At 42.3% G+C, this 25545-nt stretch overlaps 1 protein-coding gene across 2 annotated transcripts in view; it reads left to right on the top strand.

Moving 5' to 3' along the window:
- Positions 1-25545, top strand: part of SEC23B (SEC23 homolog B, COPII coat complex component) — a 53220-nt gene that overhangs the window by 14593 nt on the left and 13082 nt on the right. For both annotated transcript variants that reach the window (XM_066387050.1, XM_066387049.1), the window contains exons 10-17: positions 1206-1329; positions 2556-2636; positions 8544-8633; positions 9031-9137; positions 11492-11645; positions 21326-21403; positions 24040-24201; positions 25218-25304. In XM_066387050.1, coding sequence (XP_066243147.1) covers positions 1206-1329; positions 2556-2636; positions 8544-8633; positions 9031-9137; positions 11492-11645; positions 21326-21403; positions 24040-24201; positions 25218-25304 — 883 coding nt within the window. The remainder of the gene's footprint in view (positions 1-1205; positions 1330-2555; positions 2637-8543; positions 8634-9030; positions 9138-11491; positions 11646-21325; positions 21404-24039; positions 24202-25217; positions 25305-25545) is intronic.

Here is a 25545-nt window from a genome sequence, read left to right as displayed (position 1 = left end):
TATTATCAGGAGCTGAGGCTTCCATGCTGCCCCGTTCAGGACAGTTAGTGGGCTCTAGCCATGTCCAACCGCAGGAAGGAGGGAGGATTGAAGAAGTACATGCCCTTTCCTGTATGAACACCCCCTTTCTTCAAATCACAAAGGCCACTTCAGTCGGCAAAGCTCAGTCCACAGCCACATGCAAGGCAGGCTGGGAAATAGTCTTTGTTCCAGGGAGCTATGGATCCCATGACTAAGGAACGTGGGAGGGTGTATATTAGGGGCAGGGGCCAAATGGCAATCACTGTCAGTGGGGGAGTTAGATTCTGAAATAGTGGACAGATAATCTTGTGTTCTTCCCAATTCTGAGACCCTGTTAATGAATGATGGCTGGATGCATAGTTTGCATCAAGCTGTGCTCGTCTGCCCAAATGCATGAAATGTTGATTTTTTTTTTTTTTTTTTTGGCGAGAGATACAGAGATAGAGAGAAACATATACACACAGAGAAAGCGAGATGAGAAGCATCAACTCATAGTTGCATCACTTTAGTTGTTCATTGATTGCTTCTCATACATGATCTGACGGGGAGGGGGGGACTCAGGCTGAGGCAGTGACCCCTTTCTCAAGCTAGTGACCATGGGATCATGATTATTCCACACTCAAGCCTGTGACCTTGTGCTCAAGCCGACAACTCAGGGTTTTGAACCTGGGACCTTGGCATGACACTATCCACTGTGCCATCACCTGTCATGCAGGAAGTTTATTGATTGGATATTTGGGGTTTTGTTTTATACTTTTTATTTTTAAATAATTGGAAATTCTCAAATTGTAAAAATAGTACAAAGGAATCTGTTTATATACTCTTCATCTATCTACTCCCAGGCACAATACAGTTAGCTCTGTTACAGACCTTGGATTTCAGCAGTTTTTACATGCACTTATTTTTGTGTGTGTGTTGGTGTATTTCTAGGAGGGTGTGTCATCTTTATAACTATCGCAGTGATAGAAGTACATAACTGTTTTAAAGTGTTCTGTTTTTAATGTTTTAAAATTAGTGTTTTTCCTAAGTACAAATTGAACTTGCTGTTTCCACTTAAATTAGTTAGCACTTTTATGGATGTGGTTTATTTTTTTTCCTTCTTTTTAAATTATTGTTTGTAACTACTGAGGGTGCATCTGAATGGCTTTCAGACATCCTAAATATTCACTTTTTTTCTTTTCTAGAGGCTACATGGTGATGGGAGATTCTTTCAATACATCTCTCTTCAAGCAGACATTCCAAAGAATTTTTAGTAAAGATTTTAATGGAGATTTCCGAATGGCATTTGGTGCTACTTTAGAAGTAAAGGTACATAAAATTGTATAAACTTTTTTTTATTTTTTTTTAAATTTTATTTATTCATTTTTAGAGAGGAGAGAGACAGAGAGAGAGAAGGGGGGAGGAGCTGGAAACATCAACTCCCATATGTGCCTTGACCAGGCAAGCCCAGGGTTTCGAACCGGCGACCTCAGCATTTCCAGGTCGATGCTTTATCCACTGCGCCACCACAGGTCAGGCAAAATTATATAAACTTTAAAGGAAGAATAGTGTTCTTACTTACTTAGTATTCAGACTTGTGGAAACCTCAACCTGCCAGATGCAGGGAAATTAAGAGGTTCCCAACAAAGTGTGTTCATTCTGTCCCTTTGATTCTTGAGATGGTCTGAGTATTTATTTATGTTCTAACCAAAGAATTGTCTGCTGTGCTGTAGGTTCTGCTCTGCGCCAGCAGCCTCGGAAGGGTGGGAGGTTGGGCACAGGCAGCCACGTGGCCTGGAGCATTCTCCCAGCTGTAGGAGTGGGTGGCTGCATGCACAGGCCCGAAGTGCAGCCGGAGTGCTCTAAAACAGTGCGACCCTGCCTTCGGGTTTTGTTTTTCCATGTAGGAACTGATAGCCCTGCATACTTGATTCTAAACACTAAGAAAACAATAAAAGGGGCTGTCAGAACATACGATTGGAATTAGTACTTTGAGAGTTGAAAATGATTGTTAAATCATCTCGGTTAAACTTCAGACAACATTCTCAAATGTGTGAGGGTTTTTGCTTTTGTTTTTTTTTTTTTAAAGATGAAGTGAATTCGAGTTAAAAAGTCTTGAGTGTGTTTGTTAGCCTTGTCATTATGTTGGAAGCCATGAATTATTTTTAAAGTAATACAAAACAGTGTATTTACTGATTAAGAAATTGTGAATAATTATGACTGTGTACATGGAATTAGGAAAGAATGTAGTATTGTTAGTAGAATTGCTACCTTTTATGTGTACAATTTCAAAGTTGAGGAAGTTGGAAATGCTGCATCAACTTTGGAGCAAAGATAATGCAGTTTCTAAGGGAGGTCTTTTACTGAAGTTCATGAGACCACGGTGGCCCTGGAAAAGCTTGTAAGAGCATTTGCATACTGCAATCCATGTGGGGTTTTCTCTTGGTGGAATGATAATGCTGCATTTGTCCTGTAGGCTCTGATTGTTGCCTTTGTGAGAGCAGTGTGGTTCTCAGTGATTTCTAACTTTACACTCATATTTAACTCTGTTTTAGACCTCTCGGGAACTGAAGATTGCAGGAGCCATTGGTCCTTGTGTATCTCTGAATGTGAAGGGACCATGTGTGTCAGAAAATGTAAGGAAAACTTCCTCCATCACCCTCACCTCCTGTGCCCTGGGATCAACCCATTAGAAATGTTAAAATTGCCTGATCATACAGTGAATAGTGTCAGCCTGGGACACTGAGGAACCAGGTTGAAAGTCCTGAGGTTGCTGGCTGGAGTACAGGTTCATCTGGCTTGAGTGTAGGCTCACCAGCTTGAGTGTGGGGTTGCTGGCTTGAGCTTGGGATCATACACATGACCCCATTGTTGCTGGCTTGAGTAAGGGATCACTGGCGTGGCTAGAGCCCCCGCTCAAGGCATGTAAGAGAAGCAATCAATGAACAACTAAGGTGCCGCAACTATGAGTTGATGCTTCTCATCTCTCTCTTCCTGTCTGTCTCTCTTTCACTCTCTGTCTCTCTGTTGTTGCTTTAAAAAAAAAGGCAAAAATTTCTAATCAGGCTTGATGACCTTGCATTGTTACTGGTTTATATGTGTGTGGTAAGGGAGAAGGGCTAAAGATGACCACCTCTGAGAGGTGGTTTCATCTCTGTCTGTCCATCTGACCAAAGAGGAAGAAATTGAGACTCAGAGAGGTTAAGTATCTTGCTCAGAGTTAGAATTAATATAAAGAAGCTGGAGTCTAGGTCCCTGTGACCCCATGACCTATGCTTGGGTCGCTGTGCCAACGAGCCATGGAGCATTCTGTTCAGCACAGGGTAAGCAGTCAGCCAGATCCTTCAGGAATAAACCTACGTACTCATTGCCCTTAGAGGCGATACCTTGGTCTCACTTCTCACAGACCATTTTCAGTTGGTTGGGCAGCGGGGGGCACTGTTGTATGTGCAGACCTCTGTGTACCTTGAGTATGAACAAACTTACCACTAGAGGGTGAGAGGCTTTGCTGGCGGCCAGCTTTCTCTGATTATTACTTCAGTTGCCAAGAGACAAACCACTTGGTCTGATGAAACGTGCTCAGGCTGGGGCTGGGCTGGGCTTATCACAGCCGTGTCTTTCCCTCATTGCCCTTTTCAGCAAGAGTGTGGACTCCAGAACCAGAAGTGGAGTCAGCACACAGCTCTGTCGCTGTCTGCATGTGGCCTGGGCAAGGCACTTAATCAGTCTGAGTCCATGTCTTTATCTGGGAAATGGAGATAATATTCATACTGTACTTTGCTCTCCAAAAGAAGAATTGAGTTAGTTCAGGTAAAGCACTTAGAATGGTGCCTGGCACAGTGGAAGCCCACCCTGGACTCGACCTTTGTCTTCATCAGCAATGCACACTCACTTATTGACTACTTAGATAAAACTTGTTGAACTTGACAAAGACAAGGCAATTTGAGGGAACATTTCTATAGACCCCTGGGTGAGGCAGGTTGCTACCCCAAAGCCCGTCACTCATCCCCTGTCCTAGGGGTCTGTGGGTCTTGTGCCCCTGTCTCCTGGCAGGGCTTTGGAAGGCTGTGTAGTCAAAATATTTCTCTTAATTTTGAAATCTGCCTGATGAGGACTTCCTGAAGTAGTTTAAGAAGATAACTTTATGAGTTAGTACAAGCTGAGCAGCTGCTCTAGGATCCAGTAGGCATTAGTCATGAAGTTTTTGGATGGGGGGGTGGAGGATAATTTTCAGAGATACAGAGTTGTTCAAAGAAAAGTAAATGAATTCCTGTAACCCACCAGTTAGAATCAGTAACGGTAACTTTTTGTCATAATTGCTGTCATTATGTTTTGCCACATGCTTTACCTCTGATCATCACCTAGTTGCCTCATTTGCTTTATAGTCTGTATTTTCAGAGCCTTTGAAGACAAGTTGCAGACATCATGGTACTTAGTCTTTCAGTGTTTCAGTGTGCATCTTCTAAAAACGGGTACTACATTATTATCAAACCTAAGAAACAGTTTTCTAATATTGAGTCCATATTCTTTCCCTAGTTTCCTCTCAGATGTCCTTTGTAGCTGTTTTTTCCTCTCTAACCAGCATTGCATTTAGTCTTCCTATTGCTTAGTTTATGTTTTTGCTTGGTTGTGTTTTGTTTTGTTTAATGACGTTGACTCCGTGAAGAGGCAGCGCCAGGTGTGTTCTATAATAGAGCATCCCACATTCTCCATCTGTCTGTTTCCTTGTGGCAGTGGTTAAGATGTTCTTTACTCCCTATGTTCCTGTGAAGTGGAAGTTAGGCTTGAAAGTGTGCTTAGGTTCAGGCTAAGCCTCTGTCAGTGAATGGTGAATGTGGGGAGTGATCTGTGTGTTTGGTGCTGTTTCATCAGGAGGCACCTTGGTCCTGTCAGCCTGTGTTAGTGCAGCTGGGTTAGATTGTGTGGTCAAGTTGATGGCTGTCCCACGTCTTCTCTTTATAGGAGCACCTTTTCCCTTTGCCATTAGCAAGAAATTGGTTGAAAGAGATTGTAGCACGGTATGGATATCTTGTTCACCCTGTGGTTTCAGTGTCCATTGATTGTTTGTACTTGAATCAGTGTATTTCATTGGAGATTATAAAATGGTTATTTCCATTCTGTCTTTATAGTTCCTCTGGTAAAAACTGGATAAATGCTTACGTAAGGAATTTGTGTATTATTGAGAAAATGTACGTTTGGAGTTCTGCAGGGTTTTTGGCCATGCTGGGCCTTGGAGTTGTAGGAGAGGAAAAAATGTTTTTTCTTCTACGTATCTTAGGTTCATCGACGGGGCTCTGCAGATTAGATTGACACGACTGATGAACAAGAGAAAACCAGTTCATTAATGTGTGCACCACGTGTACACATCACACACAACACACTGATGAGGAACTCAAAGGACTAGTTAGAACTTGGACTACATAGCATCTTAACAAAAGAACAATAAGTTTATAGAACAAGGACAAGACAGTGCAAAGGGACTTTGAGCATCTAGGCTGTCAGCTTGTGGAAAAGTAAGTGTATGGGGAAAATGAATGGAAGGTAAAGTTATTTCAGCAAGGTTGTTCCGTAGATTCCTCTAGTGCCACTTCTGGTGATTAAAAATCATTCTGCTCTTCCCGGTAGAGAGGGGAGGGCATAGAGTTTTTCTTGTGTCTACTTTTTTTGTTTTAATTGCTTTCAGCTCAAAATACTGCTTATGTGAGAGTGGCATATTTTGAGGTGGCATACTCTGAACTCCTTGATCTCCTCATTTGAAACTTTAGGAATTGTATTAAAAATTGAGTTGGTAGGTGTGGACAGATTCAGGATAAGGGTTCAGCAAGGCAAGGAGGGCACGCGAGCTTCTTTTACTTCTTTGCTGTTTTTTCTGGCTTGGCTCTTTCAGCAGATGCTACCTGCTTCTTTTATAAAAGGCCACTAAAAGGGAAGGTCAGTACCCATGAATTCATCCGTGTCATAGGCTTGCTTAGCTCTCTTAGAGCTGCTGTGTAATTTCATTTACGATTAATCCCTCTCCCCTCTGGACCCTTCGCTCTGAGATTGCTGGTTCTGTGGCCAGGTACATAGGCTCCAGACAGGGCTTTATAGAGACCAGACTGATATCAGCTCTGCGCACCTCACAGTTGACAGTTTCGGTGGATTCAGAATAACCTGGAAATAATATCACGGAGAGGAGTGCTCCACCCAAGAAAGATGGTGTCTATGTGTGCCAGAGGGACTCAGCACAGGGGTCCTGGTGGCTTCTCTGCTCTCTCCCCAGAGCCACAAACCTCAATCTCTGCTCACATGACTAGTCCGCTCCACCTGCCCTCTGCTGCAGCCCAGGTTCACTCTAGAACTCTTCCAGAAGAGGTGATGAACTCAAGTTCCTACGTGAGGACACTCAGGATTCTACTGAAATAACAGCAAAGATATGTTTAAAGTATCATGCAGGGCAGCAGGTTGGAAATTGAGAGAGCGTGCCATCGAGGGACCAGAGTACTTGAGGAACTTTTAGAAAGTAGCAAGCAGTGTCAAGATTGGATCAAGAGGGTGGATGATCCTATTCACAGCCTTCAGCTGCATCCTAGACCTCTAGGAATTACAGGAAAGAGATGAAAAACTTTAACAGTGCTGGTGGATCCTATGAGACCTCTGGAAGAGAAATGGGGTTGGGTGGAGGAAATGATAGCCCAAAACACAGGAGGAAGAGGTGCCTATGCAGGGTGGGAAGGGCCCTGAGGGGTGTGCAGGGAGGGTTTCAGAGGTGCAGTGCATTAGAATCCAGTTGAGCTGGGGGGACCTCAGCATGAAGCTGAGCACCCTGGGGCTCCCCCATCCAGGACCCCTAACCTCACGTGACACATTCCCTCTCTGACAGCCTTTTAGCTGTGTTCTAATCTCCGTGAACTCCACCCTCAGCTCCGTGGACAGAACATTACCTCTTTCAGTTTAACTTCCTCAACAGGAAGGTACCCAGAAAATGGCCCTCTCTCTGGGGGCTCAGAATGTGACGCCCCAGGTGCTTCAGTTTCCATGACCCCTTACACACTTGCTCCACTGTTCCCAAATCTCCTGAATTTGCCCTTGAACCAGCAACTCCAAATACCAGCACCCCAGAAATTTCTATATCCTGGCTTGATGGCTTTTCACAAACAGAGCTGAGAGAAATGCCTATTAAATTTTTGTTGCAAGGAAAAAAAGTAATATTATGAATCTCAGTGTATAATCACATTACTTTATAAAATGGTATTTCTCATTTTGATGAGGTATGTTAAAACATGTAATACTATCTCTAGAATGATAGAAGAATGTATGTTTCAGAGTCTAGTGATCTTGGTAGTTGATTCTAGGTATTTTTGAACCCTGCAGCCTTTTCTTCTAAATGGCATGCTTAAAACAGGTCTGCTTTTACATTTTAGTGAACCTCATATTTATCACTGGGAGCATTCAGCTGGTCCATAAAAAGCGGCCTCGTTTTATTTTACTTATTTTTAAATTTTTATTTGTTGACTTTAGAAAGAGAGAGAGAGAGAGAAATACCAATTTATTTGTTTCACTTATATATGCATTCATTGGTTGATTCTTGTATGTGCCGACCGGTTATCAAACTCTCAGCCTTCGTATATGGGGACAGCGCTGTAACCAACCTAGCTACCAGACCAGGGCTAAAAGCTGAAATTCTCTCTCTCTCTCTTTTTTTTTTTTTTATAAAATGAGAAGCAGGGAGGCAGAGACAGATTCCTGCATTCACCCCAACCGACCAGGATCCACTCAGGCAAGCCCCATACTGGGCGATGCTCTGCCCATCTAGGGCCGTTGCTCCATTGTGCAGCAACGGAGCTATTTTAGTGACTGAAGCGAGGCCATGGAGCCATCCTCATTGCCTGGGGCCAACTTTGCTTGAACCATTCAAGCCACGGCTGTAGGAGGGGACGTGAGAGAGAGAGAAAGAGAGAAAGGCGGGGAGGGAGGAGGGATAGAGAAGCAGGTGGTTGCTTTTCCTGTGTGCCCGGACCAGGAATCGAACTTGGGATTTCCATATGCTGGGCCAACGTGACACTCTACCACTGAGCCAGCCGGCCAGGGTAGCCTCAGTTCTCTTACCAAGAATTTATATGTTGCTTTTTCACAAAGGATTTAGACTAAAAATTGATATTTAATAGCTAGCATTCTGTAACTATTTATTCTAGTAGTGATGTACATAAAACTTGCAAGCTAAGCAACTCATTTTTCTTTTCTACGATTCTTCCCAACTCTGATTTGATTCTTTCATTTGACTTTAGTGTTATGTACCACATCTGTATGTATGAGTGTTTGTACATGTAAATAGATATATCTTGGTGGTGAAATGGAAATTGATCAGAGTGCTGGTATAAAAAGTTTAAAGTACTTTAAATGTAAGTGGTAAACCATATTCTAATCCATAATTGTACTTTTTTCAGTTTAATTTTTATTTGGAATGAGATATTCTAAGTGTCCTATACGTCTCAACATCTGCTTTTCATCAGCATTTGACAACAGGAGTAGCTTTTTGTTTTAATTCCTCTTCTCACCTCTAGGAGCTTGGTGTTGCTGGCACGAGTCAGTGGAAAATCTGTGGCCTGGATCCCACATCTACACTTGGTATCTACTTTGAAGTAGTCAATCAGGTGAGTTTGATTTCTTCATGAATATTTGTGTCTCCGTGTTGTGTTCTCTGATTTTTACAAGACTGGTGGCCTCTGGTTTCTTTCTCCACAACCACAACTTATTTTTCATAAATAGCAATTACTGTATTTGCTTTGTTTATTTTTGATACATTTCAGTGCAGATTGCAGTCATCAGTGTGTTTCATCTCCAGACCCTTCAGCGTGCATATCATTAACTTGATATCAGTATTTATTTCAATATGGTTCTTTTTTTCCCCCAAGGGAAAAGTTTTATATACAGTGAAATGTGTGGTCTTAATATCAGTCATTTCAGGAAGAGCACAGTGGGCTCTGCCTGTCTGAGCCAAGCCTGTAGCAGTAACACTGTGTCTACTGTGTCTGGCCTCTCGCCCTGCAGCACAACGCCCCCATCCCCCAGGGAAGCCGAGGTGCCGTCCAGTTTGTCACGCAGTATCAACACTCCAGCACCCAGAGGCGCATTCGTGTGACCACCATTGCCAGAAAGTGAGCAGCCCAGTTTCCTTTCTGTTGCACTGCCGACTGATGTTTTGCCCAATGAAGAGGCAATTTAACATTATTAGTTTATCTCTGTAATTCATTAACTGTTTCTCACCAGTTTTCACTGGCTCATTCAATTGGAGGAGGAGGAGGGGAAGTAGGAGGGGCATTGTGGGCTAACCCAGTTAGGCCGACAGCACTTGCCTAAAGCAGTAATTTTCCAGTAGGAATCAGTTCATTCAAAGTTAATTTTTATTATTTTATTTATTATATAAGAAACCTTAAATACATCCTCCTTATAAAAGATTCAAGCAGCACATAGGTATATAAAGAATAGGTCTCGTCTGCCTGACCAGGCGGTGGCACAGTGGATAGAGCGTCGGACTGGGATGCAGAGGACCCAGGTTCGAGACTCCAAGGTCATCAGCTTGAGCGCAGGCTCAACTGGTTTGAGCAAAGCTCACCAAGCTCGCTGGTGAGCAAGGGGTTACTTGGTCTGCTGTAGCCCCACGGTCAAGGCACATGTGGGAGAGCAATCGATGAACAACTAAGGTATCGCAGCGAGGGACTGATGATTGATGCTTCTCATCTCTCTCCGTTCCTGTCTGTCTGTCCCTGTCTGTCCCTCTCTCTATGTCTCTGTAAAAAAAAAAGAAAAGAAAACGAAAAACCTAAAACAACTGCAACAAAGTTAATTTAGGCTTAACGTGGCTTATTTACAAGCATAGTTATTTAAAAAAAAAAAAAAAAAGAATAGGTCTCTTCTCCCACCCTCCCCAGAACTGAAGTGCTATTACTGTGCTGGCATTTAATGTCACAGTCCCATTTCTCTAGAGTTATATACCGTGTGTCCATTCTGTGCACGTGTGTCTCCTTATGCTTTCCTCAGGAGTGTGTCAAAGATATCTTTTATATCAATAACAGAATAAGCCTCTGTCTCGTTCACTTTAGTGGCTGTTAACGTGCTTTGGATGGGATGTACCTGTCCTTTGCTAAAGGCCATCTCAGGTCTTACCTTCTTGCTAGCAGTGCTGCATTCACTTTAGATCTTTGTGTACATGAGTATTTCTTTCATCACTTCAAAGGAGAATTTTTGGATAGTGTAAAACAACTTTTCTAAGAAGCTAGTTTGTATTTTTCTTAGTAGTGTAAGGAGAGTACCCTATCTCCTTATTAATAATATTAATCTGTAACATGCAAATGTAGAGGTATATGTCACTTTCATATATATTTTCCCACTTACCAATGGATTGAGCACTTTCCAAGCCAATTGGTCATATGTATTTCTTCTTGTGATAGCCTTTGCCCATTTTGTAAAACCTGTTTCTTTTCCTTATTTGTTGATTGGCAAGGACTCTTCATGTATTTGTTGCTCATACCTGTTCCTGGTCTATCTTCTGTCTTTTAGCTTTGTTCATAGTGTTTTTATTCATGTGGAATTTTTAATTTTTATTTATTTATTTTTTTGTTAAGTGAGAGGCGGGGAGGCAAAGAGGCAGACTTCCACATGCACCTGGACTGGGATCCACCCAGCAAGCCCCCTACAGGGTGATGCTCTGTCCATCTGGGGCTGCTGCTGCATAACTCGGCAACCAAACTATTTCAGCTCCTGAGACGAGGCCATGGAGCCATCCTCAGTGCCCAGGCCCAACTTGCTCAAACCATTTGAGCCATGTCTGCAGGAGGGGAAGAGAGAGAGAGAGAGAGAGAGAGAAGGGAGATGGGGGAAGGGGTGGAGAAGCAGATGGTTTCTTCCTCTGTGTGCCCTGACCAGGAATTGAATCTGGGGCTTCCACATGCCAGGCAAACGCTCTGCCGCTGAGCCAATGTGCCAGGGCCTTAATGTTTCTTCCTTTCTTTCTTTTTTCTTTTTTTTTTTGGAGATAGGGGAGAGAGAGAGAGTGAGAAAGAGTGGAGAGAAGTGGAAAGCATCTACTTGTAGTAGTTGCTTTTCACTGTGCCACCACAGATCAGGCAGGAAAACTTTTGTATGTGCGCTAATTCTCTTTCCCATGATGTTGGAGAAGACATTTTGTAAATTTGTAAACATTTAGATTTTTTTAAGATTGACTTGGAAGGAACACTGGCTGAAGACTTAAGTACCTTTTGGGTATCTATTTTCATGATATCTTGTGGAATATTGGAAAGTTCTCTATCATTTTCTTTTGCATTAGAGCCTTCAGAAATCACATGAGGGTAAATGAAAATGTGTGTGAAACTCCTTCGATTCCTTACAGGCAGTGCAGTTCAAAGTTGTTTTCTCTCAGTGAAGGAATAGGACTTATGTTTCTTTATCTCAGTAAAGAGCTGGCTTTCTGGTCTTCAGCATGTAAGCCTGGTGCTAATTCTGGAATTGTCAGTTGGGCAGATGTGCAGAGTCAGCTCAAGCACATAGAAGCAGCATTTGACCAGGAAGCCGCAGCAGTCCTGATGGCACGGCTGGGAGTGTTCCGGGCGGAGTCAGAGGAGGGGCCCGATGTGCTCCGGTGGCTGGATCGACAACTCATTCGACTGGTGAGTTTGAAATAGTGGTGCTGGGTTCTGTCTTGATCTCTGATCTAGGACATTTGGAGCATGATAAAAAGTGTAAAATAGGCATTTTTCCTCGGCTTATGTAGCGGTTGGGAAGGAACAACACATGCAGAATATTTAGAGAATGATGCAAATCTGTATATTTGAGAGTTGATTTAGATAAATCATTGTGAATGCTGTGTCCTGTATTTTCTTTCCAGATCTTGGGAGATTTTTTTTTGAAATAGGGTCTATGACCCAGTGAGTGTAGGGAGATGCCTCATGTGTCATTCTGGGTCTAATCAGGAGAGTAATTTCAATGGGGAAAGGTGTGTAGAATTACTGTGACAGCAGGGGATTAGAATAATGAGGATGAGCTAATAAGATGTAAAGAGGATACTAAGGAATGTAGGGATAGCAGATAAAAGGTGCAGCCACTGCTCCTATGCTGAGACAGAGAGCCCGAGGAAGAGCCCTTTTCTCCCAAGGGTGGGCCAGACCTAGGTGGGACAGCGTGACGACAGTCCACTGAATCTCATGGCAGAGAGGTTGCCATGGTGTTGTGCCAAGAGGAGCTTACTAGAAATCCGCCCTCTGGAATTAGGTGCAGATCCACCCTCTGAAGTGCTGAGGGAAACTTCACAGGAAAGGGTCTCATCAGAGGCACCTTAGCTGCTGGTTGCCATGGCCGCAGAGCCAGGTGCTGGGGAAGCCACACTGCTCCTGCTGAGCAGAGACCCTCTACTGACAAAGGTCACCTTGGTGCCAGCTAGCAAAGGAAGAGTTTTTAAAGAGCCCACATCCATTTCACAACAGGCAAAAGGGTGAGTTTGGAGCCCACGATAATAAAGCAATAATTGTCATACCTCATAGTTTCATTTTCTTGGAAATTCACTACAGGTACTTATTATCAAAAGCACTGAAAGCCCAGTAAAGAAATATATTTAAATTTGTTTAGATCTGTTTGACCTTGCTGTTTTTTTATTTATATTTATTTATTTAAACTCCACAAACTTTATTGAGATTATAGGTTACATGTTTTCCCAGTAGGAGAGTTTTTTTTTATTGTGTTTACATAGATTCAAGTGTCGCATCGAATACATCCCTCCCCACCTTCGTGTTCCCTCAGCATCCGCCTTGTCCCTGTCCTCCAATGCCCTCCCCCCTTCCCTCCAGGATTTGCTTTTCTGCTCTCTATTACTCTGTGTTATGTATATATAATTTCACCAATCTCTTTCCCTTCTCTGATCCCATCCTCTCATCCCCTTTCCCTCTGCCCGCTTTCCCTCTGGTCCCTTTGATCCCGCCTCTGTCTCTATTCCGTTCCTCAGTTCACGTTGTTCACTGGATTCCTCAAATGAGTGAGGTCATATGATATTTTTCTTTCTCTGCCTGGCTTATTTCACTTAACATAATAGTTTTCAAGTCCATCCATGTTGTCGCAAAAGGTTAGATTTTCTTCTTTTTCATGGCCCCATAGTATTCCATTGTGTATATAATATGTACCATTGCTTTTTAATGCACTTGTCCACTGATGAACACTTGGGCTATTTCCAGATCTTGGCTATTATAAACAATGCTGCCATAAACATGGAGGTGCATTTCTTCTTTTGAATCAGTGATATGGTGTTCTTCGGATATATTCCTAAAAGTGGGATGGCTGGGTCAAAAGGCAGTTTGATTTTCAGTTTTTTGAGAAATCTCCATACTGTTTTCCACAGTGGCTGCACCAGTCTGCATTCCCATCAGCAGTGCAGGAGGGTTCCCTTTTCTCCACATTCTCTCCAACACTTATTCTGTGTTGTTTTGTTAATGAGCGCCATTCTGACTGGTGTGAGGTGATATCTCATTGTGGTTTTAATTTGCATTTCTCTGATGATTAGTGATGTTGAACACTTTTTCATCTGCCTATTGGCCATCTGTATGTCCTCTTTGGAGAAGTGTCTATTCATTTCTTTTGCCCATTTTTTGATTGGATTGTTTATCTTCCTGGTGTTGAGTTTTACAAGTTCTTTATAAATTTTGGTTATTAAGCCCTTATCAGATGTATTGTTGAATATGTTCTCCCATTGTGTGGTTTGTCTTTTTATTTTGTTCATATTGTCTTTAGCTGTGCAAAAGCTTTTTATTTTGATATAGTCTGATTTGTTTATCCTGTCCTTTATTTCACTTCCTTATGGAGATAAATCAGCAAATACATTGCTGCAAGAGATGTCGGAGAGCTTACTGCCTATGTTTTCTTCTAAGATGCTTATGGTTTCATGACTTACATTTAAGTCTTTTATTCATTTTTTAGTTTATTTTTGTGAATGGTGTAAGTTGGTAGTCTAGATTCATTCTTTTGCAGGTAGCTGTCCAATTTTCCCAACACCATTTGTTAAAGAGACTGTCTTTACTCCATTGTATTTCCTTACCTCCTTTGTCAAATATCAATTGTCCATAAAAATGTGGGTTTATTTCTGGGTTCTCTGTTCTGTTCCATTGATCTATATGCCTGTTCTAAGCCAGTACCAAGCTGTTTTGAGTACAGTGGCCTTGTAGTATAACTTGATATCAGGAAGTGTGATACCACCCACTTTATTCTTCTTATTCAAGATTGCTGAGGCTATTTGTGTTCTCTTTTGGTTCCATATAAATTTTTGTAATATTTGTTTTATATATTTGAAGTATGTCATTGGTATTTTAATAGGAATTGCATTGAATTTATAAATTGCCTTGGGTAATATAGACATTTTAATGATGTTTGTTCTTTCTATCCATGAACAGGGTATATGCTTCCACTTGTTTGTATCTTCCTTGATTTCTTTAATAAATGTTTTATAATTTTCCGAGTACAAGTCTTTAAACTCCTTGGTTAAATTTACTCCTGGGTACTTTATTTTTTTGTTGTTGTAATAGTGAAGGTTTTTTTTTTTCTTAATTTCTCTGTAAGGCAGTTCATTGTTGGTGTATAAAATTGCCTCTGATTTCTGAATATTAATTTTATAAACTACCACCTGGCTGAATTCATTTATCAGGTTTAGTTGTTCTTTGCGACTTTAGGGTTTTCTATGTTCAATATCATATCATCAGCAAATAATGATAGTTTTACTTCTTCTTTTCCAGTTTGGATGCCTTTTATCTCTTCGTCTTGTATGATTGTTGTGGCTAGGACTTCCAGAACCATGTTGAATAAGAGTGGTGAAAGGGGGCACCCTTGCCTTGTTCCTGATCTTAAGGAGATTGCTTTTAATTTTTTCCCATTGAGTATGATGTTGGCTGTGGGTTTGTAATAGATGGCCTTTATCATGTTGAGGTATAATCCTTGTATTTCCACTTTGCTGAGAGTTTTGATCATAAATGGGTGCTGGATTTTATCAAATGCTTTTTCTGCATCTATTGATATTATCATGTGATTTTTCTCCTTTTGTTTATGTAATGAATCACATTGATATTCGATTTGCGAATATTGTGCCAGCCTTGCCTCCCCAGAATAAATTCCACTTGATCTTGATGTATGATTTTTTCATGTATTGCTGGATCCGGTTTGCTAATATTTTGTTGAGAATTTTAGCATCTAAATTCATCAGGAATATTGGCCTGTAGTTCTCTTTCTTTGTATTGTCTTTGCCTGGTTTTGGAATCAGAATAATGCTTGCCTCATAAAAGGAGCTTGGAAATTTTCCCTCTTCTTGAATTTTTTGAAATAGCTTGAGAAGGATAGGAGTTAGTTCTTCTTTGAATATTTCATAGAATTCAGCTGTAAAGCCTTCTGGCCCAGGGCTTTTGTTTGTTGGGAGTTTTTTGATAACTGTTTTGATCTCATTTGTTGTAATTGGTCTGTTTAGGTTTTCTGATTCTTCCAGATTGATTTTTGAAAGATTATATATTTCAGGGAATTTGGCCATTTCACCTAGGTTGTCTAATTTTTTGGCGTAAAGATCTTCATAGTTTTTTATTAAAATCATTTGTATTTCTGCTGTCAGTTGTTACTTCTCCACTCTCATCTCTAGTTTTATTTATTTGAGTCCTCTCTTTTTTTTTCTTGGTGAGTCTACTTAAAGATTTATCAGTCTTGTTTACCTTTTCAAAGAACCAGTCCTTGCTTTCATTGATCCTCTGTATTGTTTTTTTTTTTTTTTTTTTTTAGCCTCTGTGTCATTTATTTCCATTCTGATTTTTATTATTTCCTTCCTTCTACTTCCTCTGGGCTTCAGTTGCTGTTCTTTTGCTAGTTCTTTTACATGCAGGCTTAACTTGTTTATTTGAGCTTTTTCTAGCTTCTTAAGTTATGCCTATAATGCTACGAATTTCCCTCTCAGGACTGCTTTTGCTGTGTGCCATAAATTTTGAGTTGTTCTATGTTTATTTTTCTTTGTTTCAAGGAAATTCTTTATTTCTTCCTTGATCTCATTGTTACCCCATTTGTTATTTAATAACATGCTACTTAGTTTTTAAGTGTTAGAGTATTTTTCAGTTTTTCTATTGTAGTTGATTCCTAGTTTAATGCCTTTGCGATCTGAGAAGATGCTTGATATAATTTCAGTCTTCTTAAATTTATTGAGACTTGTTTTGTATCCTAGCATGTGCTCTATCCAGAGAATGTACCATGAGCACTTGAAAAGAGTATATATTCTGCTGCTTTAGGGTGAAAGGTTCTGAAGGTATCTATTAACTTGAGTTGATCTAGTATGTCCTTTTAGTCTGCTGTTTCTTTGTTAATTTTCTTTCTTGAGGATCTATCCAGTGCTGTTAGTGGGGTATTAAAATCCCCTACTATTATAGTATTGCTGTTGATCTCACGCTTTATGTCCATCAAAATATGCTTTATATATTTAGATGCTCCTATATTAGGTGCATAGATATTTATAATGGTTATATCTTTCTGTTGGATTGCTCCTTTAATCATTATGTAGTGACCTTCTTTATCTCTTACTATAGCCTTTGTTTTAAAGTGTATTTTGTCAGATACTATAAGTATTGCTACCCCAGCTTTTTTTTCATTTTCATTTGCATAAAATATTTTTTTCATCCCATTACTTTCAGTCTATGTGTATCTTTTGTTTTGAGGTGGGTCTTTTATAGACAGCATATGTATGGGTCCTGTTTTCTTATCCACGCAGCAACCCTAAATCTTTTGATTGGAGCATTTAATCCATTTACATTTAAGGTTATTATTGATATGTAGTTGTTTATTGCCACTTTATTCTTTAAATCTACACTTCTTTTTTACTAGATTTTTTCCCCTTTGTTCTGTTTACAACAGGCCCCTTATCATTTCTTGCAGCATTGGTTTGGTTGTAATGAATTCCTTGAGTTATTTTTGTGTGGGAAGTTTTTTATTTCTTCTTCAATTTTAAACAATAGCCTTGCTGGATGAAAAAGTCTTGGTTATAGGTTCCTGTTCTGCATTACTTTGAATATTTCTTGCCATTCCCTTTTGACCTCAAGTGTTTCTGTTGAGAAATCAGATGTCATCCTTATGGGTGCCCCTTTGTAGGTGATTGATTACTTTTCTCTTGCAGCATTTAGTATTCTTTATCTCTTAGTTTTGGCATTTTAATTATTATGTGTCTTGGTGTAGGTCTCTTTGGGTTCTACTTTAATGGGATTCTCTCTGCTTCTTGAACTTGTGTGACTTTTTTCTTCATCAATTTAGGGAAGTTTTCAGCTATGATTTCTTCAATCAGATTCTCTGTCCTTTGTTCTTTCTCTCTTCTCCTTCAGGAACCCCTGTTATGCAGATGTTATTTCTCTTCATGTTGTCACAGTGCTCTTTTAGAGTTTCCTCAGACTTTTTGATCTTCTTTTCTTTTTGCTGTTCTGCTTTTGTGCTTTTTGCTTATCTTGTCCTCTAAATCTCTGATTCGATCCTCTGCTTCACCCAGCCTGCTTTTAATTCCTTCTAGTTTAGTCTTCATTTCTGATATTGTGTTTTTCATTTCTGATTCTTTTTTATGACTTAAATGACCTTTTTGATACCAGCTCTTTGTTTAGGTGCTCACTTTGTCCATCTATTGTTGTTCTATGATCCTTGAGTTTCCTAAGAATCATTCTAAACTCTGCATCCGGTATCTTGTTTATTTCCATTTCATTCAATTCTTTTTGTGGTCATTTCTCGTTGATTCATTTGAATTGTACTTTTCTGTCTTACCATTTTGTCTCTGTATAGACTAGATACCACTCTAACTGTGGTTGTTAGATCCTGAGCTTATGCTCTCTATATCTGGCTGCTGGATGTAATAGCCCTGGACCTCCCTGGCCAGAACCTGGTGCAGACCAGTGGGGATCACTGCTTTTGACTGTCAATTAGGAACCTTCTTGGAACTACAGGCAATCCAGAATTTGTGGCTGCCTGTGCTGGGCTCTGAAGCCATTGTAAATATCAGCTGCACTCCCAGGCTGTCTTTTTTCTACTCTTGGCTAGTATGTGTGGCCTTTTCTGAAATGAGGTCTCTCTGCTGGCTCCTCTCTACCTACGCCTCCTCAGGCACTGGGGCACCAGCATGGGCTTGAAGGCTGCAGCTTGGTCTGCTCCAGGGGTGGGGGGACTCCTTGCCTCACTTGGCTCCGCCCCCTGCAGGTGGGCGCAGGCGGCTTCTCTTGCTCTGCACCCGCAGGTGTGTGGGACACCTCCCCTCTTTGCAGTGCAGGCTGCTGGGCTCTGCCCTTCATGGGTGAATGGGTTGACTCTCCAGGCCCTGCCCGCTGCAGGCGCACTGGACAGCTCTCTGGGCTCCTCCTGCCTCCGCACCCCCTCCGGCCTTGCCCCCCCCCCCCCACTACTGCTGTTGTGCGGGCTGCCTTGCTGGGTTCTGCACTCCACCACAGTGCGGGTAAAATGCAGTGGCTGCAGTCGGGCCCTCCCACCCCTCAGAGGGTACTCAGCAGGTTGGGGGGGGCGTGTAGTCCAGACCTCAGCACTCAAATCTGTGTCCCTGATTTGTCCCCTGCTTCTAAGTGTCTCTCTGCACTGACTGGAGCAGGAGAGCCTCTGGTGGGTGGAGTAATTGCTTCCCTTTGCTGCCTTGGTTCTCCCAGGAAGAATGGGCACTTTAGGTTTGGGGAGTGACCCAGTACAGGGGTCAGGGTGGCTGTCCACCACAGTCTCTTCCTGTGCCCCTGAGACTACACTGTCCTCTTGTAACTCCAGTCCTCTCGACGCTCCTCACTCCTGGAGCCCCGGGTAAGTGGCTGTGAACGAGATTTTCTGCGCTGTCCCTTTAAGATGGAGGCTGGGTCTGAGAGTTCTGTCTCTCTCGCAAACAGTAACCTGGCTCTTCTTCAGCTAAATACTGTCCATATGCCTCTCTAGTCTCTGGGGCTCCAGGCTGGGGCTCTGGTTCTAGGGCTGGGGGTCCACAACTTTCTGGGAACTCCCCCTTCCCCCACCATGAGAGAGTCTCCGGGCCTCTGCTCACTCCTGGGAGTCAGGATCCCTTTCCGCATCTCCGCTTTTCCTACCAGCTCAGTGTGGTTTCTTCAGCGATGCTGGGTTATAGATTCCTCTTACTTTAGTCCACAGTTGGTTTTTAAAGATGATTGTTCCTAAGTCGTCATCCACTTTGGTTCTGGGAGGTGGGAGTTGTAACATCCGCCTACTCCTTCACCATTTTCCCTCTCTGCCCTTGTTTTATAGAACCATATTTTCCTCCACGGAATATCAACATTTCAAACACAATATGAAAGTTGAGCAGAGGGTCCAAGTGGTTGGCTTCATGTAGAATGTGAGCCTTGAATGAAATCTTTTGTGTTCTTTTTTAATTATTTTTTTAATGAGACAGAGAGGACAGACTGGGTTAGACAGAAAGAGAGAGGTAGGAAGCATCAGTTCTTCGTTGCAGCACCTTAGTTGTTCACTGATTGCTTTCTCATATGTGCCTTAACTGGGGGGCTCCAGCCTTACCAGTGGCCCCTTGTTCAAGCCAGTGACTTTGTGCTCAAGCCAGTGACCATGGGGTCATGTCTACAATCCCGCACTCAAGGCGGGTGAGCTTGTGCTCAAGCCTGCAACCTCAGGTTTTGAACCTGGGTCTTTAGCATCCTAGGTCGACATTCTGTCCACTGTGCCACTACACAATCAGGGTTAAATTAAGTCTTTTAAAAATGAGTAGGCTAGTGGAAGAGGAGAAGGCAAGACTTGCCACGTGGAGGGCCCAAGCCTCGGGGAGGCAGCTGTGCTTTTCAGCTTATGCTGGGGGCATTGGCTTTTGTCACAGAGGCCAGTCTGTGCAGTGGGGAGGGAGGCAGTGAAAGTGCAGCTTAATTATGAAATGTATTCATTGTAAACTTTAAGTCACTGCCTGAGTGTCAGAGAAAAAGGTGCCTTAGGTGTGAGTCCAAAGCAGGGGTGACAGCAGCATGATTCTCACCGTTGCCATGTAAGCTAATTTTGGGAATTGAAAAGGCTGCTGTTAAACAACTAAGGAACCGCCACAAAGGATTGATGTTTCTCATCTCTCTCCCTGTCTGTCCCTCTCTGACTCTCACTGTCTCTGTCACCAAAGAAAGAAAGAAAAGGCTGCTGTTAGGGAGACCGATGGAAGGGTTTGCAGACTGAAGGATGCTGAGACCTGGGGGGCAGCAGAGGAAGTGAAGTGGGAGAAGGTTTGGAATCAGGATGAATGCTAAAAAATAATTGATAAAACTTGGTGAGACTGTATGTGAAATCAAAAACCAAAGAAATGAGCATTGGTCAAGTTCTGAGTGGGTGATGGAGAGAATGACCACGAGGTAGAAATGGGAAAGGAGAGCAGCTTTGGGGAGGAAGGTGAATCTTTTTTTTTAAGTTAATTTATTTTTGATAGTCTGAATGTGCAAATTGCAAAAGTATGTCCAGGGAAAGCTATTCTGCAGTTAATTGGAGGCCAGCAGTGGACATGGACATGGAGGAGGGTTTGACTGACATTATTCTGGTTCTAGTGTTCCTTTGTAACACTCCCGAAGCAATGAGGATGGGAGCCAGGCCCTAGGACTAACCTCTAAGGAGCCCGCAGGTAGGAGTAGGACAATGAGGGGCAGTTGAAGGCAGAGAATGGTTGGTTGTAGAGTTGATGGAAAATAGGAAAGTGCTATTTCAAATGCTGATGGAGAGTTTCCAGAAGTTTGGAGAATTGCTTGGCTTGAGGTGTTCAGGAGTTCAGGAAAGTCAGAACCGCAAGGGCGTTGGGTGTGGTAGGAAAAAGGTGAATGTGAGAGGTGGGTTTCCTTTAAATGGTGGGCAGTCTCATTCTCTAATGGCCAGAGGAAATGTGTGACATAAAGAAGAGATAAAGACAGGAAGAGAAAACCTTGTTCAGAAATTTGCCTTTGAAAGGAGGAAGAAAATTAAGCTGTACAGTGATGGACTGGCAAGGCTGATTTATAATTGGTAGTATTTCATGGTCCTAGAGCATTTTTTAAATGGAAGAGGCACCTGAGAACTCATCTAGCCCCTCACTAGTCAGTGGTTTTCAGCCAGCATGGCCTTGGTGCAGCTTAGAATGCAAGATCTCCAGGCCTCCCCCGGTCTGCCAAACCAGAATTTGCATTTCAGCAGTGCTGTGTGGTGTATCCACCCGCCTATGGCTGAGAACGGCTGGTCTGGGACTCACGGTCAGTGGCAGAGTTGAGATTGAAACGTAGCTCTCTTACTCCAGGGATATTTCCAGGTGACGACAACTTAGCGGTCCCCACACCCTTATTTTGCTGTTTTCTTTCAACAGTGTCAGAAGTTTGGACAGTATAATAAGGAAGATCCCACTTCTTTCAGGTTATCAGATTCCTTCTCTCTGTATCCTCAGGTAAGTAATACATGTTTCTAAAATACTGATAGATGAATAAATTATAATGGAAGTACTGCTTATCCCTTGCTGCTCTTGGGGCAAAACAGAGAAAGTTTTTTCTTTTAAAATTTAATTATTGATTTCAGAGAGAGAGAGAGAGGGGGTAGGGAACAGGATGCATCGACTCGTATGTGTCTTGGTATGTGCTTTGACCGGGCAAGCCCTGGCCTTCGAACCAGCAACCTCAGCATTCCAGGTCAACACCCTATCCACTGAGCCACCACAGGTCAGGTGAGAGACTTGGTATGTTTTGAGATTGAGGCTATAGGTGATGCAGGTTATTCACTTCCAGACAAATACTGTGTCTCCGTGCGAGACTGTGCCTGAGCCCTGCAGAAGACAGGTGACCTGCAGAGAGGAGATGACAACTGTGTAAACTCTCATGAAAAGGCAAAACAGGATCGCTGCTGTAAGGCCCCAACAACGTCTCTGCCTTGTAGGAATTCTAGGTGTACAGTGAGCTACCTCAGTTGCAAATAAACAAGACTGAAGCTCGTAGGAAGATGAATATAATAGATACCACGTGAATATGACAGGTGTTGAGTGATATGTCCATGGTCACTACGCTGCATCGTAACCAGGAATCACAGCAATGAGCAGCTTGTGTAAATCACTGCTCGATGCAGGAACTAAGCACCAGGGAGCCATTGGGCAGGGGAAAGGAGAGCCAGAGGAGGGAGCATGAAGTGCTGTCAGGGGTTTGGGCAGGGCTCTGGGTATGTACCTTTTCTGAACCTGCGTCCTCGTCTGTGAATGGGGAACTAGAGCTTAGCTCAACGAGTGCCTGTGAGTTGCCATGAGCTGAGGCCGGTCTAGTGTCTAGCACCGAGGGAATGGGAGTCATGGCTCCACAGCGGTGCAGGGCTGCAGGCCAGGCTCTCTCGGGCCGTCTCCAGCGCTGGAAGCAGACTCAGCTTTATTTCCTCTTCCTGAGACACACCTTTCTGAGGAATAAATAAAAAGAAGCAAACTTTCATTTTTAAATAAACTTGTGAGGACTTAGATATCCAGATGAATATTATCCTTTCAAATACGTGCTTTGGACAGTGGACACCGATTTCAGTCATGAACTTCTATAGCTCTCACTCTTGAGGTTAAAGGGGGCCTCGGAGGTTGCTGCCCTCGACCCCTGCCCAGGGCGGCTCTGTGGTGCTGGTGTGCGCCTCTTCCCCGGCCTGGGCCGAGCTGTTGAGGCTGCGTGGAGTTGTGGCAAGAGCCAGAATCAAGGCCAAGTTCCATTGCTGGCTTCACCCTGCTGATCTTGGATGAGATCCTGGACCCCTGTGAATGTGGTTTCCGCTTTAAAAGGAAGATTTGTCTGGAGAATTGATTTGCCGTCTTTACAGCTGTTGAAACCTTTCATCCAGAGGACCCTCTTAGAAGCCAGAACAAAAGGCAGGCACACTTGGGTGTGCTCTGGTTATGCCCAGGCACCCCCGCTCCCCACTGGGTCCCACCACAGTACGCTCCACATCTTACTCTCAGGGCCCTGTGGTTTCACTAAAACTCAGGAGCACAGTTTGAAACCACTGAGTGAGCTGGCTCAAGATTCCCTCTTTGGGGCATCTGGAGTAGCAGTCAAGAGCCCAGTCACTGGAGCCAACAGCCTGGTTTAGAGTCTGGCTCGGCCATTCAGTAGCAGTGGCCTCGGGCAAGTTGCCTACCTTCAGTTTCCTGATGTGTAAACTAGGGATGGTAGGAACCTACCTCATGGGCTTACTGGAAGGCTGACTAATTCTTGTCAAGTGCTTTATGCCTTAAATGTCAGCTGTGATTATTATTTAGGAACCTAAGCTTCAATGTGTGTAGTCTCGGGAAGCTTTGTACTTCTTGAGGCAACTCAGTTCTATGTTCTGCTAACTCTTTAGAGTGAGTTAGAAGTCAGCCCTGCAACTTCTAATTCTCAGGGTAAAGAGTGTCTCTCTCCAGTGTCATCCTGTCCCTGTCCTTTACAGCCCTCACTCCAGCCTGTGTCTGAGCTCTAACCTCCCATCTGCTGTTACTGTGCCTGGAGTCCCTCTCCCCCGGCCCTCTGGCCTCATGAACGTCTTTCAGACTCCAGTGGCTTTGGGAAGTCTCCTGCTGCCCCCTACCCCACTGCAAGTAGCAGTACTTTCCTGTGTGGGCGCTCAGACCGTGCTGCCCAATGTGCCTTCCCCACTGGACTGGGAGCCCACAGGGAGCATTCTGTCTCTGCAAACCAGTCCAGTGACTCCAGGAATTAACGTGGCTTTGCATTTATTGAAAATCTTTGACATATCAGAGAGGCTCTCCCTATACTTTAAAAATAATTTTTAAAAATTTCTAGTTGTAAAAAAAAAACAAAATTTATCATTTTAACTGTTTTTAGGTATACTGTTCAGTAGTGTTACAGATCTCCAGAACTTTCCATCTTGCAAAACTAAAATGCTTACCCATTCACCAACAGCTTTCTTTTCCCCACCTCCCAGCTCCTGTACTACCATTTTATTTTATGAGCCCAGAGGCCATTTTCTTAAAATCCGGATTCTTCAGTTTCAGAGACTTAAGGCAAGTCTACTTTCTGGGTATCTAAGGTTACAGCTGTGTGTGTCTTTTTTCCTTTGTGAATGCAGTTCATGTTCCATCTTAGAAGATCTCCATTTCTGCAAGTGTTTAACAACAGTCCTGATGAGTCGTCGTATTACAGACACCACTTTGCCCGACAGGACCTGACCCAGTCCCTCATCATGATCCAGCCCATTCTCTACTCCTACTCGTTCCACGGGCCACCGGAGGTGAGGGTTCATGCAAGTGCTTCTCGGAGTTGGAATCACCTAATATATTGTTTTTCTAGGAAATTCACTCTTAGTGCAAAACTATAAGAAAATAAAACTGAGTTTTTATAGTATTTTAACATTATTTCTGGGTCTTTAAAATATGCATAGGAAAAGGTTACAGTCATGCAAACCTAAAATCTGTGGAAGGCAGGATTACAAGTGAAAAACTTAAAAATATGTTTGTATTTTTTTCAGTGTGTTCAGATACTTTGACCCAGTAGGTCCATGTCCTATATCTGAAGAAAATACTCCCATATACAGAAAAGGCTTTGTTCAAAGAAATAGTAAATAGAAAATTAGAAAACAATCCAAATGCTCAATAGTAGGAAAATAAGAAATCTAAGAAATAGTAATAGTTTATATATCAATAAAATAGATCTATCCTTATGTTGGCAAATATTACATGAAAAAAATTAAAATAGAACCTTTTCTAAACTAAGATTTCTAAAAAGTCTGCAAGAATTAAAAACTATATGGAAATAATCCAAACTATTAATATTTGTTGTCCTTGGGTTCAGATTTTCTTTAATGACTATGTTACTTTTATTATTGAAATAAAAATCATAAATATATTTTGTAGTAAACTTCCCAACTTGTATTAAAAGCTGTGCTTTTTCATATAGCCATTCCCTTTTGTAATCTATAATGATAGTAGATTTGATAGAATGTGTCTTAGATAGATAAAATAACATTTTTAGCACAAGACTGAGAATGTGTGGGATAGCGTTTGATTCCTAGAGCAAAAGATACCATTAATCTCCCTTCCCAATTGGTGAGGGATTATTTGAGCCAGTTTCTTCTACAAAGTTGAAGCCTAAAACTGCTGAGTCAGGAAGCAGAAAGAAAAGGGCAATGGCACGGGGAGTTGGAGCAACCGCACCTGGCCCCGCTTGGAGAGGGCCTTGTTGCTGTTCTGGCCCTGTGGTGTGGGGAACTGGGGAAGACCAGCCTCATCTCTCTCCCTTTTTCTTCAGCCAGTACTGTTGGACAGCAGCAGCATCCTAGCTGACAGAATTTTGCTGATGGATACTTTCTTCCAAATTGTCATTTATCTTGGTGAGGTAAGATGATATTACTAATTTTTTTTCTTACTATTGTTTTTACTTTCTTTTTAATTTAGGTCTTTATGTGTTTTAAACAAGAATTTGGGCTGAGAAAACCCATAGTTTATTATAATGAATATAGTAGCTTTTATTCTAGTGAAAAAATCTTTACTCAGATCCCTGGGGTATTTGTTCATTAGTAATTTTAATATTTGCTGTCAGTAGCAAACAGGTGGTCCTTCACCCTTACCCTAATTTA

This window comes from Saccopteryx leptura, chromosome 5 (assembly GCF_036850995.1).
Source record: "Saccopteryx leptura isolate mSacLep1 chromosome 5, mSacLep1_pri_phased_curated, whole genome shotgun sequence".
Lineage (NCBI taxonomy): Eukaryota > Metazoa > Chordata > Mammalia > Chiroptera > Emballonuridae > Saccopteryx > Saccopteryx leptura.
The sequence above is the reverse complement of the archived record's forward strand: the minus strand, read 5'-3'. Positions and strand labels throughout refer to the sequence as shown.